General features: G+C 67.8%; 1 protein-coding gene across 1 annotated transcript in view; it reads left to right on the forward strand.

Annotated features, from left to right (window-relative positions):
* The window catches only part of NEU4 (neuraminidase 4), a 3,920-nt gene extending 2,743 nt beyond the window's left edge, over positions 1-1,177 (forward strand). Inside the window, exon 6 of the mRNA XM_006165176.2 lies at positions 1-1,177. This exon is cut by the window's left edge and continues 16 nt beyond it. Within this exon, the coding sequence (XP_006165238.1) occupies positions 1-878 (878 nt within the window). The 3' untranslated portion in view covers positions 879-1,177.
* Positions 1,178-1,472: the final 295 nt, after the last annotated feature.

Consider the following 1,472-nt stretch of genomic DNA (forward strand, 5'->3'; position numbering starts at 1 on the left):
GGGGGGGGCTCCGCCGCCCCAGCCCCCACGCCTTCGCCTTCTTCAGCGACGACCATGGCCGCACCTGGCACTGCGGCGGCCTGGTGCCTAACCTGCGCTCGGGCGAGTGCCAGCTGGCTGCGGTGGATGCCGGGCAGGCGGGCAGCTTCCTCTACTGCAACGCCAGGAGCCCCCTGGGCAGCCGTGTGCAGGCGCTCAGCGCCGACGAGGGTGCCTCCTTCCTGCCTGGAGAGCTTGTGCCCACCTTGGCTGAAACGGCCCGGGGTTGCCAGGGCAGCATCGTGGGCTTCCCAGCCCCTCCCCGAGGCAGGTCTCCTGGCGAAGGATGGCCAACGGGTCCCCTGGGTCCCTGTCCCAGCACCCAGGAGCCCTCAGAGAGGGACACTGGGGTCACCTGTGAGGGCCCTGTTCCTGGGGGGCCCATCTGTCACCCACGGCCTCGGGGCGGTGGCCCTGATCAGCCTGGTGTGTGTGTGGGGCTCCGTGGGGACACAGGGGCCTGGGCCCTGGTGCTCCCTGCACCCCCTGCCAGCTGGCCTCCAGGCCCCACGTGGCTGCTGTACTCCCATCCGGTGGGACGTAGAGCCCGCCTGCACATGGGCCTCCACCTGAGTCGGTCCCCCCTGGACCCCCTCAGCTGGACGGCGCCTTGGGTGATCCACGAGGGCCCCAGTGGCTACTCTGACTTGGCGCCCATCGGGCCTTCCCCTACAGGGGCCTGGGCCTTTGGCTGCCTGTTTGAGAGCGGGGCCCGGGCCTCCTACGACGAGGTCTCCTTCTGCATGTTCTCCTTGCAGGAAGTGCTGCAGAACCTGCCTGCTGGCCCCATGCGGCCCAGACAGTCGGGCAAGCCCCAGGAGTGCTGCCGGCCCTCCTGATGGGCCCTCTGACTGGGCCTAGGCCCCGGGCACCTGGGAGGAGGGGTGGGGTGTGCTGGGGTGGGGAGGCCAGGATGCCCACGTGGTCCCAGGGCAGACAGAGCCCCACGTCCAGTTCCTCCATTAGGGGCCGGGGTGAGCCTCTTTGGACGCCCTGCGGTAAGAGACGGGGTCAGACATGTGGTGCTCCTCTGGGAGGACGGCGTGTGCTGCAGGGGTGTGGCTGAGCATGGATGGCCCAGGGCATGCGCGCACCTGCTGGCTTGCCTCTCACGCACGAATTGTGAACCAGAAATAAAGGGAGCAAACCCTCCTCCTTTCTCGTCAGTGCTGGGAGTGTACTGCTGCGGCCATTTCTGCCCCATTCCTGGGTCTCATTGCCTCAGCCAGGCTCTGCTCCCAAATGCCCCCGGGGTGGCAGGCAGCAGGGTAGGGCAGGGAGAGCAGCAGACATGGCCTCCTTGTGGCAGCCCAGGTCAGGGGTTAGCAAGCGATGGTTGACCGTCCCTCCTCCTCCAGCCTAGGGGGCAGACAATGGGGTGCATGGCCTTCCCCAAGAAGCATCCCAACCCCAGCTTGTGGGTAGAACCAGAT

Source organism: Tupaia chinensis, unplaced genomic scaffold (genome assembly GCF_000334495.1).
Source record: "Tupaia chinensis unplaced genomic scaffold, TupChi_1.0 Scaffold143823_1, whole genome shotgun sequence".
In the NCBI taxonomy this organism is placed as follows: Eukaryota; Metazoa; Chordata; class Mammalia; order Scandentia; family Tupaiidae; genus Tupaia; species Tupaia belangeri.